The 11,844-nt window shown below is 40.0% G+C and overlaps 1 protein-coding gene across 1 annotated transcript in view; it reads right to left on the bottom strand.

Moving 5' to 3' along the window:
• The window catches only part of RGL1 (ral guanine nucleotide dissociation stimulator like 1), a 289,687-nt gene that overhangs the window by 26,243 nt on the left and 251,600 nt on the right, over positions 1-11,844 (bottom strand). Inside the window, exons 12-14 of the mRNA XM_007937674.1 lie at positions 11,447-11,479; positions 8,343-8,464; positions 5,457-5,546 (exon numbers count right to left, since the gene is read on the bottom strand). Of these exons, the coding sequence (XP_007935865.1) occupies positions 5,457-5,546; positions 8,343-8,464; positions 11,447-11,479 (245 nt within the window). The remainder of the gene's footprint in view (positions 1-5,456; positions 5,547-8,342; positions 8,465-11,446; positions 11,480-11,844) is intronic.

Below are 11,844 nucleotides of genomic sequence, written 5' to 3'. Positions count from 1 at the left end.
GACTCACAGCAACCCCTATGAGTCGGATCCGACTTGACGGCAATGAGTTTGGCTTTTTTTTTTTTTTTCCTGATGTGATCTAGGGGGAGCTCTGGTGGCATAGCACCTAAGACATTTGCTAACCAGAAGGCTGGAGGTTTAAATCTACCAGCCACTCCTCAGAAGGAAAACTGGGCAATCTATTAGTCTAGGAGCTTTCAGGCCAGTGATACCCATGGGACACCTAGAATTTGAAAAAAAGAAGGGAGGAGGAAGCTCAACTCAGGTTGCAGAGGGCTCCTTGATAAAGAAGAGCTCATAATATAACATTATGAAACACATACAAGGAAATATTCCACACAAAGAGAAACTCTACAGGCAAAACAAACTGTAGGTTTAGACTTCTGATAACTTCAGATACAAGAACTATCAGAAAGAAACTCATTCATTCACTCAACATATATTCAAGTACCTACCATGGACCAATTTCCAAAGTAAGTGTGGTTAAAAATATTGAAGATGTAAGAGAAGAAATTGAAAACAAGAGCTAAAGGCAAGATATTCTGAAAAAAGAACAGGAACATTATTTGAAAAAATAGAATTCAGAGATGAAAGAGAAAATGATTGAAATTAAAAACTCAGTAGAAGGGATTAAATAATTTAAAAGAATTATAAACTGGAAGACAGATCTGAAGAAAATCCTCAGAAATCAACATCAAAAGATTAAGAGATGGAAAACATGAGAGGTTAAAAGATGTGGAGAATGGAGTAAGAAAGCCCTGCATTTCTGTCAGAGGAGTTCCAGAAGAAGACAATTGAGAGAACAGAAGGTAGACCACAGCTGAAGAGACAGCGGCTTAGAAGATTCTAAGAACTAAAGCTCTACATGAATACTCAAATCCAGGAACCACATCCTGAGTAGGAAAAAATATGACTAATGTTCCACTTAAACTGCAGAATGGTATATCAAAGACAAAGGAAGTTTTCAGAAGCAGTGGGAGCAGGAGTCATAATACATACAAAGGAATAATAATTAGATACAAGACATTGCAAAAGCAACAATAAATTCAGAATAATGTCTTCAAAGTGCTGAGTGGAGATAACAGTCACTATTTAATTTTAGTATAATATTTTAATATAATAAAATATTAATATAATGCAAGACTGAGGGAAAATACTTTCTGAGTCAGTAACTGAGTTTACCATTGTCAGATGTACACTGAAAGGAATTATAAAAGGAGAACAGGAGTAAGATGCAAGAAAGAATGATATGCAAAGCAACTAGCAAATGGGGCTAAACCCAAACAAGCACTGACCGTTTAATAAATAAATAAATAAATAACCAACACAATAATGGTAGAAACAATGAGGCGGTGTTTGATTTTTATTAAATATTTTAGGAATTGTAAGCTTAGAAATGTGCCTCTCTCCATCCTACCACCTCCAGACCTTCCTTTCATGGACCTCCAAGCACTACGGGGCCACAGGGTAAGAGCTAAACTCTGATTACAATTTACAGAAGAAAAAATGCTACTTCTTACTGCTCTAGGATTATCAGGAAAACTTTTGAAGGCTGCTAACTAGCGGTCTTCAGCCTATTATCTGAGAGTCTCTCGCTTAGAGTTAAAATTACTCAAACAATAATGGTTCTTCCATCTCTACAATTCAATGAGGCCATTTGTTGTTGTTGTTATGTGCCGTCGAGTCAGACCCGACTCATAGCGAACCCTCCTTGGGTTTCCGAGGCAGTATCACTACGGAAGTAGATTGCGCCATCTTCCTTCCGAGAGCCATCCACCTTTTTAATAGGTTAATTTTGGCTCAACACTAGGCTCAAATTTCTAATCTTCAAACTAGGTACCTTTTCCTCCCAAGGCTCCAAAATTTTCTTCAGCCTCTTTAGATGATGGATCATTACATGTGAGGAGAGCAAAAATACATTTTCCAGATTAGTAAAAACTCTAAGAAGCCCATAAAATCTTTTGAAGAGGAATGGTAATACAAACATCCTTATATGTACAAGAAATAAGATGAAGAGACATGTGACTTGTTTTCAAAATAAATGTTCAAACTCAACTGTAGATACCAAGGGTTCAATTCAAGCATCTCTTCAAAATTTCACCAGAGAGATGCACTGAGAGCCTACCACACCTCATGGAGGGCACTGCACCCTGACAGTCCTGCCTCTGCAGATTCACATTAATGTCCTGACAGAGGCTGTACACTTGCCAGGGTGGGTGCAGAGAGAGAAGCCAGGGTGTTACAGCACCCAATACAATACATATATATGGGTTTTTGGGTTGGAAAGGAGTAGCAGAGAAGCAATTACATACAAATTAATACACATTAGCAACTACCTGAGGACAGAGGTAAAAGCAAGAGAGTAAAGGGAGTGGCACTTAGGATTAGATCTACCTGCACTGAGATATTTTTCCCTTACACACTGCTGTCAAGTTGGATCTGACTCATAGCAACCCCTCCTTAGGTTTCCAAGGCAGTATCACTACAGAAGTAGATTGCCCAACCTTCCTTCTGAGGAGTGGCTGGTGGGTTTAAACCACCAGCCTTCTGGTTAGCAGTCAAGTGCCTTAGGCACTACACCACCCTCGTAACTCCTATAAACAAAAAAACCCATTGCTGTAGATTCTATTCTAAGTGACAGCAAGCAGCAGGTCCATAAATTGCCAGTGCTTTATGATGCCTCAGCAAAGATCACCAGGATGTTCCACATTCCTGGACTCATCTATCAGGGAGCCTATTCCTTTGTTCATGTTGATGTTACCTGCTGGCAGGGCTCAGTCAGGTGCCTGGGGCTATCTCAAGAGAAGATTCCTTCTCTGTTTTGCAGAATGGAAAGATAGCAAGATATTTTTAAGAACACCCTAGAGAGGTGAATCTGAAGACTCATAAATCTAGTGTTCAGGAAGGCCAGGGCAGGCATTTGAGCACATGTTTCAACATAAGACATTTGACTGCTAACCAGAAGGTTGGAGGTTCAAACTCACCAGCTACTCTGCGGAAAGAAGATAGGGCAATCTACTTCCATGAAGATTTACTGCCTCAGAAACCCAATAGGGGTTGCTATGAGTTGGAATTGACTCGATGGCAGTGGTTTTTTTTTTTTTTTTTTTTAATCCTCAAATGCCTCATATTACCTGATATTGGGTTAGCAGCCTGAGCTCCTTCTGATCTCAAAAGATACCATCCCTACCCCACGGGGCCTTTATATATTGGATACGGCAATATCCAATGTCATGTGCCATCTCTGACCCTCTGTCTCAGAGTGACTCACTGAGTTAGGTGGAGGGAGAATGCTGGGAAGTATCAAATACCCATAACAACACTCTGAATTCTGAGGGGAAAAAAAAAAAAAAAAAAGCTCACAAGTATAATCACAGAAAATAATTTGATTTATAAAAAACAGTGGTTGCTTTTCAGGCACCTGCTGAGAGCTAGACACTATTTTAAAAGTTTTACAAGGCCACTTAGTCCTCAGAACAACCCACTAAGGTGACATCAGTAAAGTCATCTCACAAAGGACAAAACCGAAGGTCCTAGTCCCCTGTGCCATGAAAACACTGTCCAATGCTCCCTGATCAGCTTTCTGGCTGTTTTCGGCCAAGACAAATTATGTCACCCAAAAGATCAGACACAGGTATATATTTTCAAACCAGAAGCCAATCAATCAAATGTATTAATCAAATTATATCCTCGTTTCCTTGAACTAACCTCCTTAGCCTTCATTGGATTCATTAGTCTAACATATCTAAGATCTAATGTCTAAGAGATAACTTCATGACAGAGATTAGAGTCTCCTAACGGTAGCATAGTGCCTAAGGCGCTTGACTGCTAACCAGAAGGATGGAGGTTCAAACCCACCAGCCACTCCTCAGAAAGAAGGTTGGGCAATCCTACTTCTGTAGTGATACCGCCTCAGAAACCCAAGGAGGGGTCACTATGAGTCAGGGCCAACTCGACAGCACATAACAACAACAAAAAGCCAAATCTTGGGTTTGAATCCAGATCCTCCAATTACTACCCTATTATTTAACCTGTCTGTGCCTCAATTTCTTGGTCTATAAAATGGATATACAAGTAGACTCTCTTAGGTTATTTTAAGAATTGAATGAGAAATACTGTTCTTAGAACAGTCCTGGCACATAGCTCAATTTCTTCACTCTGTCAATATTTATTAATCAACTTCTATGTTTCTGGCCATGTTCCAGTTTCTGGGGATACAGCAATAAACAACAAACAGACACAAATTCCTGCCTTCACAGAGTCTGCATTTCAGATAATAAAGAGAGGGATACAATACACAGTATGTCCCATGAAGGTAAACACTATGGAGAAGTTCAAAGCAGGAAAGGGTGAGAGAAGGTGCCAAGGGCAGTGAGGTGTGCAAGTTGTAGTACAAAATAGGATGGTCTGTCTCCTTGAGAGGGTGACATTTTAGCAAAGACCTAAAGGAAGTAAAAGAGTTAAGCCATGTGACTATGTGGGGAATAGAACAGCGAATAAAAGCACCCAGTATGTTCAGGGACATCCAGGCAGCTGGAGTGGAAGGAGAAGAGTGAGCAGGCAAAGATGAGGACAGACAGATATTGGGAAGGTAGGGGGACGGACAGATATGGGTGCAGTGCTGTAGCTCCTGAAGGGCCTGTGGTCCTTTGGAAGGACTTTGGATTTTACTCCAAGGAAGATGGATATGGTGATGTTAGCTACACAGGCCCCCTTAGATGCTAGTGTCTGAGCTGAGGATACAGCTAAGGAGGGACAAGGTTCCTGCTCTCAGGAGGCTTACACTCTAATGGAAGACACAGTCAATATGACTAGGAGTTATTGGGGTAGATGGCAACATTAGAGAGGATGATCTCTAAGGAGGTAACATTATTGTCACTGCATAGCACTAACCACAGAGAAGGAACATTCCAGACCATGGGAACAGCAAGTACAAAGGCCCTGAAGAAGAAACAAGCCTGGTGATCCTGAAGGATGGCTAGAAGGCTGGTGTGCCAGGATCTTGCTGAACAAAGGGGAGGAAGATGACCAGGAAGGCATGGGCGGATCATACAGGGCCCAGTAAACTAGGATTAAGAGTTTGTGGTTTATCTTAAAATCAGATCACTGCAGGCTTTTAAACAAGAAGCATCATAATGTGCTGTACATTTTTAAAGGCCACCCTGGCTATTTGCTGGCAAATGGATTACTGCAGGCAAGAGTGCAGGGCAGAAGATAGTAAGGGTCTTGTAGGAGTGGTCCAGGCAGGAGACGATGGTGAGTTATACTGGGGTAAGCAGTGAAGAAGGATAAATCAATTTAGATTATGTTTTCTGTTCGTGACAGAACATTATAAGCTATTTATCAAGTGAGCTAATTGTTCTTCGCTTTTTCCCTGACTCAGAAGGATCCTGTCCTCCCCACCTCTGACTGGACCCTCTTGGGGCCCCCAGGATCCCGGGAGGGGAGACACTCACAGGCTGAGCCTCTTCACCATGCTCTTGCGAGGCTTGGGCGAGGTGGCGCTGGTGTCTGCAGCTGCTTCAATCTCACAAGAGAGGGCATAGCTGGGAAGGAGAGAGGTGTTGATAAGATGGGAGCTTGAGAATCAAGGAACATATTTAAACTGACCTGATTTAGGAACGGCATGCTTTGCAGGAAGGCTCTGATGATTCAAAGTAAGGATATACCTGTGAGTTCCACCACAAATGTCAGAAGGTACTGACTTGATGGCCAGATTTTACAAATTCACATACATCCTCCCCTCATCCCCACCACTGGTGCACAGGTTCATGCGATGGAGTTGTGCACGCCTCAAAAACAAAGGCAGCATCTCAGTCTGCCTCCGTCCTGTTTCCTGCTCATTCTCATCCTCCTGCTAGGCCAGGGGAAGAATTCTTTTGTTTCTGCTGCTTCCCTCCTGCTACTTTGTGTGCTGCACATCACACACATCTTCACATTTATCCAACAGAAATGAAAGAAACAAATCTTTGTAAACCTTCAATGAACAGAAATAAGCAATTATACTATTGATAAAGAAACATAAATATGATGCTTGAATTGCCAAAATATCCTAAGTTAAAAATGTTCCAGATTCAGACATCTATCTGCAAGCAAATCTATCTGCCCCAAACACTAGGGAAATCTGTATCTGCTCTGAAATGTCTTTTATGGAAGCTTGTGGCTCTAGCTAGTGGCTGTGCTTGGTTACTGGGTAAGTAAGTAAGGGTGCATGTGGTGATTATTGGTTTGGTAAGTTACTGATCATGTGAAGGTTTTTTTAAATGTAAAGACATATCCAGGTATTTGCTCATGTCATTCACTGACAAGATGATTATTCAAATACTAACTTAAGCTGTAGGAGTTTTTATAAACAGCAAGAAAAATAGGGTATGTTTAACAAGATTCCTTTAATCATTACAAAGTCAATTACACAGCTGATCTTTTGAGCCTGGATGTTCTGATACAAACCATGTATCCCATGGTATGTATTTCTATAGGTGAAAACAATCCACAAGAGATAAGAAAACTGGCCATTAGACTAGGCAATGTGAAGAGAGGGAAACATTGCTCTCTTTTCTCTGTACTAAGGAAAACTCTGAATCAGAAATTTTGTTTTAATGTACAAGGACCAAACCATTCTGGAATCAAAAAGGACCTCAGAAATCATGTTTTCAAATGAGGAAACTGAGGTTTATAGGGGCTGCATGTTTGCCCAACATTATGCAACCAACTTCACAGCTCAGTTTGTAGAGTCAGGCAAACCTCAGTTTGAATGCAAACTCTGTCACTTACTAGTTGTGATACTTTTCTAAACTTTAATTTCCTCAATGGCAAAATACTTATTTTGCTGTCATTTTCATTCTCCCTAGTGATAAACTGTAAAGGAAATCTCCTGGTCTATAGCAGAGACTTGCAAACTTTTCTGTAAAGAACCAGATAGTAAATATTTCAGGCTTCGTAGACCATATGGTCTCCGTTGCAACTACTAACTCTTCCATTAAAGCGTGAAAGCAACCATAGACAAGACATAAATGAATGGATTGTGTTCCAATAAAACTTTATGTATGGTCAATGAAATGTGAATTTGAAATAATTGTCCCGTGTCACTAAATTATTAGTCTTCTTTTGATTTTTTTCCAACCTATTAAAAATGTGAAAATAGGCAGTGAGCCAGATGTAGTCCATGTGACCAAATTTGGCAACACTGAACTACAAGATAAAGACTGAACCCCAGCTGAGAGAACATTAAAGGCACTGGAGTTAATGTACCTTTCCATGTACATCAACCAACACTTTCAACCTTGCCCCTTGTGTCCCAGCCAGACCAGAGTTCTCACTGTTCTCCAAATGCCAAGCATCTTCAGGCTGCTAGGGCTTTGCTTTACATTCCTCCTGCGATCTAGAATATCCTTCTATAGTTCTCCTCTCGGCAAAATCTTACATCTTCTTCACAGCCCATGCCAAATGTTAACTCCTTTATGACATTTAAGATATTTTCCTCATCCCCCTATCCTTGTCTAAATGAACTGCTCTTGCCCATAGGCTCTTGTAGCACGTTAGCTACCCCTCATCTTTTAATGCTTCATCAGTCTCTCACCCTGCACACTATAACTTTGCTAGTACAAAGTCAATTACAAAGCTGATCTTTTGTGCTTGGATGTTCTGATCCAAACCATATATCCCATGGTATGCATTTCCATAGGTGAAAACAACATACAAGAGATAAGTTCCTAAAAACTGGCCATTAGACTAGGCAATGTGAACAACTGCAATGAACAACTGCAACAAACATAGTGATGGAGGTGGAGGCGATAATGATGAGTAGGATAATGAGGATACAAATTTTAACAGTGTTTTTCCAAGTATTATTTCACTTAACTGTCACAAGCAAATATTTACAGATGAGAATCCCAATGAATGGAAAGAATAAGGGATTGTTCGAGCATCTTTAGGCTGCTATCTATTAACAAAGATAAATAAATGGCAGGGCGAGAATCTGAAAGCAGAACTTCAGTGCCATCAGTTCAGCTCTTTCTGCTGCTCTGGAAATGGAGGGTGCAGAACCTAGTAGCTGTTCACCACATACAGTGAAACCTGTGAGAGTCAGAACTCGATGGGAGTGCCTTGTTTTTCTGGGTCTCATGTTTTTCACCTCTGACCGGGTGCAGTCTTACCACTTTCCTATAGCTTGTTTTAGGGGAAAATACATTTTCCTTCTCTGACAGGTTTCCACCATACATAGGTTCTGGCTTTCACAGGTTTTACTGTAGCTGTTGAGTAAACGACCAAATAAGGAACTGGACGCAGTACTCTTCTCGCCAACACCTCAGTTCCCCCTGATGGGCAATATGTTGGCCTACCTCTCCTCCTCTGTTAGAAGCTGCTGCCTCTGGAACCACTGGATGAACTTTTGGTCTGGGGTCATACAATAGCTGTTGCAGGCAGACTGTAATAGCTTTATCTGGGCAATCACTTCAAATTCCTGAAGCAGATAGAACATCAAAAAGAAGGAGTGAAAAATAAGGCCAAACAAATATATATCTTTTCAACAGGAAAATAGGCTACAGTAGGATAAACGATGGAGTAAACCATTGAGGATGACTTTGAAGCACTGCTTCCTTACAGATAATATACATGAATAACTGAAAAATCCCAATTCTGAATCTCTAAAGTCTTCCTGCACTCAAGTAACTGCCGATCCTCCTTTCTTCTTCAGAAACAATTTATACAAATCACTAACAGATCATGACTTCCTTTTTCTTTTTTTCCATTTTCATTTTTAGGATAGAAATGTTATTTTTTGAGGTTGAGTATTTCCTAAAAGTTACGAAAAATTTGTATATCTATTTCCTAAAAGATAAAGAAAAAAATGTTTTAAGTAATGGAGCTCCCCAGCATCCCCACCATCTTTTTCAACCCTTACCCTCAGTAAGTAAGTTTTGGTAGGCTTGAGTATCTAAATGATCTAGGGGCTCATAAATTTGAATGTTTAAATCTCCTAGATCCTTGGGGTTTTACTGCTCCAGTAAATCATTTAACTAAATCTTTTAAAGCTCACAAGAGAAGCAAATATGTAATTATATCAAAATTACTTAGACTGTTTTAGATGCTTCAATAAAGTTTGTTTTATGTCAGTACAGTTTTTAGCTTTAGGTTTCATACTCAAACTTTCCAAATGTTTAAGATTCTAGTCTTAAAACGAAAGAGATTACCATCTAGGATCATTCTAAAGTTAAAGGACAAAGATGGGTAACCATGGAGGTTATAACTGAGTTTTTTGAATCCTTACATAACATGACAAAAGAAACATAAGAACAGATTCCTTGGGTCTCAAGTTCCCATTCAGTGACTTCAGCTCTTGGTCTCAGTACCGTCAAAGAATGTTTATCAACATGGTAAAGAAAGCATACTCTACCGGGGCCAGATGACTTACGTCTGTCCAGGTTAGTACCCTGTCTGTATGATCTATGTCTGGTTAACCCCTACCGGCCCTTTAACTTCAATGTAATTTCCTCCTGGAAATTTGACCCTATAAATTAGAGAAAGATGCCTTCCTAACATTCTCATATAATACTCACTACTTCTGCTCATAAGCCCTTATCAGGATATATTATAATTGCCTTTTTTTTTTTTTTTTTGGTCTATCTCCTTTCTGGATTGTGAATTTTATGAGAGCAAGGAGCTCTGATTTTCTCTGTTGCAATGTCAAAACCTATCATAGTATCTGACCCGTGTCAGTTATGCAACCAATACTCGTTAAATGCATGAATGACTAAAGAACAATGAGAGAACTAGGCAGTGAAATTATTATTTTTGTCACTCACTTCTCTTTAAATCTTCTATATATCTATTTAAATATACCATTTTAACACAAAACCATACCAAATCTTCAAAGCTCTATCTTTTTTTCTTTTTTAACAGAGTTCAGAACTTTTCTACTATTCATAGAGAAATTCAAAAAGATATTTAACACCACTTCCTATGCTGATAGAAAAGGAAAAATAAATAAATAATAACCCACTTGTAACAGTGAAGAAAGGAGCCTGAGGTATAGTAAATTACTTAGTGTGGCTTTTCCAGCCATAAGTCTTTGTAAACTCTGTGGTAGAGTTTGCTGTGAGCAACTGAGGTGCTCCTGATTGTAAAAGTTATCCACCTGGCGTATTTCTGTTGGGCACAACACAAAGCAATGGTCTGGGAGGTTCCTGCTCTCTCCAGGTGCTTAGAATTCTGATGTTATGATTGGCTAGTTTGGCCACTCTGCCAGGATCAAAAGGAGGCCTCCTAGAGGCAGAAGAAGTCTCTCTCTGACTGCTGGTTGAGGAAGACATGCTCCTGAAAGAGACATGTGCTCCTGAAAGAGACATGTGCTCCTGAAAGAGACACACGCTGCTGGGAAAGAGACGCAAGAGACATGCACTGCTGAGTGAGACACCGAGGACACGTACTATTGGGAGAAAGATTGTTAGGAGAGAGACTGTGGGCTGGGAGAGAGACTGAGCATTTTTCCTGAACTTGAATTGTAGCCTGGTGCTTCCCTAATAAACCCCATAATCTGTGAGTTCTGTGTGGCCACTATAGTGAATTATCAAACCCAGGAGAGAGGTGGTGAGTGCTTTGGGAGGAACAGTTGGTGAGAGGGCTAGAGGAAGGCAGCAAGTCTGACCTTGCAGTAATAGGCCTTTGTCTACTGATGGCGATTCTGTCTTCCTCTTGTGGGGTTAGAGGAGGTCAGAACATGTGGCCTCCTTACCGTTTTTGCAGAGCCTCAGTGGTACAATGGTTGAGCACTTGTCTGATAACCTACAGGTCAGCAGTTCAAACCCACCAGCCACTCCACAGGAAAAAGATGTGGCAGTCTGCTTCTGTAAAGATTATAGCCTAGGAAACCCTTTGGGGAAGTTCTACTCTATCCTATGAGGTCACCACCAGTCAGAATTGACTCAATGGCAACAGGTTTTTTTAAATTTTGTTTCGTTTTATTTGCTTTAGCAATGAAAATAACTTCCTTTCTTTTCTCAAGTAGCCCCCAAGACTTAATCATCTTTATTTACTCTTCTATAGCCCTTGCTATTAATGAAAGCCTGTTCTCCTTAATAAAGTGAACCTGTTATTGTTGCAACTAATTGTAAAGGAGGAGATGAGAAGCAGTAAGGAAGAATTGTGGGCTTTGGAGCAAGGCAGAACTGGATTTAGACCTCTGCTCTCAGGAAACTTGGTCAAATTATGTAATCTCTGAGCCTTGACTTCCTTACTTTTGAATTGAGGGTGATAAAACCTACCTTCAGACATTCTTAGGGGATATTATATAGCCACATGCCAAGTACAGTGGCATATGATAAATAGTTAATAAATGCTAAATTGTTTTTCTTTCTCTACAAGAACACTTAAATCCCCACTTTCTTCACTTTTTTCATTCCCAGATAAAGTAAAATGGAAAACCACAGCCAAGGCCTCTACTTACCCTTCTCCTTTTCTCAAAGTTTATCAGCCCACCCTGAAAAGGAAAAAAACAGTGACTAACAAAGCTACTTTGAAACACAGCTCTATGTTGTTCTAGGTCACATTAAAATAGATCAAAGGGATGATAAAGTCACAATCATTAATGAATCTATAATTACGGAGGAAGAGAAAACCATCTTTTGCTTCAAGAAAAATAGACATTCTTTATATAATAGGGCAGGAGAGGCAGATAACTTTGTCTTAAAATATCCGAAACCAACTGCAATAGTAACGATAAAAAAAAGTTACATATCAGCATTCAATACAAGCCAGTAAAGGAGAAAGCTCAAGCAAATATTCCATTGCACTTTCTCCCTTGACCCAAGGCAACAAAAACAGATGGTCATTGACTCATACTGG

The sequence above is a fragment of the Orycteropus afer genome, unplaced genomic scaffold (assembly GCF_000298275.1).
Source record: "Orycteropus afer afer isolate SDZICR_OR568_19922 unplaced genomic scaffold, OryAfe1.0 scaffold00043, whole genome shotgun sequence".
NCBI classification, from domain to species: domain Eukaryota; kingdom Metazoa; phylum Chordata; class Mammalia; order Tubulidentata; family Orycteropodidae; genus Orycteropus; species Orycteropus afer.
This window is presented reverse-complemented; position numbering and strand designations above follow the sequence as displayed.